We start from the raw sequence: 1427 nt of genomic DNA on the forward strand, positions 1-1427 counted from the left end.
GCTGAACCCCACAACTGGCCCCTGCCCACCCGATCACACAGGGTCAGGCTGACTCCTCAGGAGCCCCTGGGCAGAGACCCTGCTCTTCATTGCACACTCATCAAGCACCGACGAGGGCTCAGCCAGGACGTTCTCCTGGAAAAAGAAAAGTGTCTCTTTGTGTGACAGGGTGGGAGGGTCTGTGGGAAATGGTTTTGATGGTTCCCAGAGAAGTCTCATCTAAACCTTCACTATCTTTTCCTCCTATGACAGGTCCTCATGCCCACAGGCAGCAAATGTCCAACAGCAGCTCCATCACCCAGTTCCTCCTCCTGCCGTTCACAGACACACGGGAGCTGCAGCTCTTGCACTTCTGGCTCTTCCTGGGCATCTACCTGGCTGCCCTCCTGGGCAACGGCCTCATCATCACCACCATAGCCTGGGACCAGCACCTCCACACCCCCATGTACTTCTTCCTGCTCAACCTCGCCCTCCTTGACATGGGCTCCATCTCCACCATTGTCCCCAAGTCCATGGCAAATTCCCTCTGGAACACCAGGGCCATCTCCTACACAGGATGTGCTGCCCAAGTGTTTCTGTTTCTCTTTTTAGCTTCAGCAGAATATTGGCTCCTCACTATCATGTCGTACGACCGCTACGTTGCCATCTGCAAACCCCTGCACTACGGGACCCTCCTGGGCAGCAGAGCTTGTGTCCACATGGCAGCAGCTGCCTGGGCCACTGGGTTTCTCAATGCTCTGCTGCACACAGCCAATACATTTTCACTGCCCCTGTGCAAGGGCAATGCCCTGAGCCAGTTCTTCTGTGAACTTCCCCAGATCCTCAAGCTCTCCTGCTCAGACACCTACATCAGGGAAGTCTGGCTTCTTGTTATTTCTTTCTCAGTGGCATTCGGCTGTTTTGTGTTCATTGTGGTGTCCTATGTGCAGATCTTGAGGGCCGTGCTGAGGATCCCCTCTGAGCAGGGTCGGCACAAAGCCTTTTCCACCTGCCTCCCTCACCTGGCCGTGGTCTCCCTGTTCCTCAGCACTGTCATGTTTGCCTGCCTGAAGCCCCCCTCCATATCCTCCCCATCCCTGGACCTGGTGGTGTCTGTTCTGTACTCAGTGGTGCCTCCAGCAGTGAACCCCCTCATCTACAGTATGAGGAACAAGGAGATCAAGGATTCAGTGTGGCAACTAATGAATGGCTGCTTTCTGAAGCAATAAACTTCCCGTAATCTTCTGCATAGCATATATAATGTAAATCATTTTCTCACTGAGTGGTTGTGCCCATGTCCACTGGACACCCTAGAGAACCTTCTGCAGGTCAATCATCATGGACTGGCCCCTCACAACCACCATTTCCAGCACTGGCTTCTCACTTCAGCTTGAAGAGGTTCTTTGTTCCTCCCTGGAAGCACAACTAGTAGGTAGATCAGATATCTA

The 1427-nt window shown here is 53.5% G+C and overlaps 1 protein-coding gene across 1 annotated transcript; it reads left to right on the forward strand.

Moving 5' to 3' along the window:
• The first annotated feature begins 275 nt into the window (after window positions 1–275).
• Window positions 276–1208, forward strand: LOC135577979 (olfactory receptor 14A16-like). The gene has a single exon (XM_065048134.1). It carries the CDS (start codon window positions 276–278, stop codon window positions 1206–1208), a length of 933 nt encoding a protein of 310 aa, XP_064904206.1.
• The last annotated feature ends 219 nt before the right edge of the window (window positions 1209–1427 follow it).

Source organism: Columba livia, unplaced genomic scaffold, assembly GCF_036013475.1.
Source record: "Columba livia isolate bColLiv1 breed racing homer unplaced genomic scaffold, bColLiv1.pat.W.v2 Scaffold_206, whole genome shotgun sequence".
Classification (NCBI taxonomy): Eukaryota; Metazoa; Chordata; class Aves; order Columbiformes; family Columbidae; genus Columba; species Columba livia.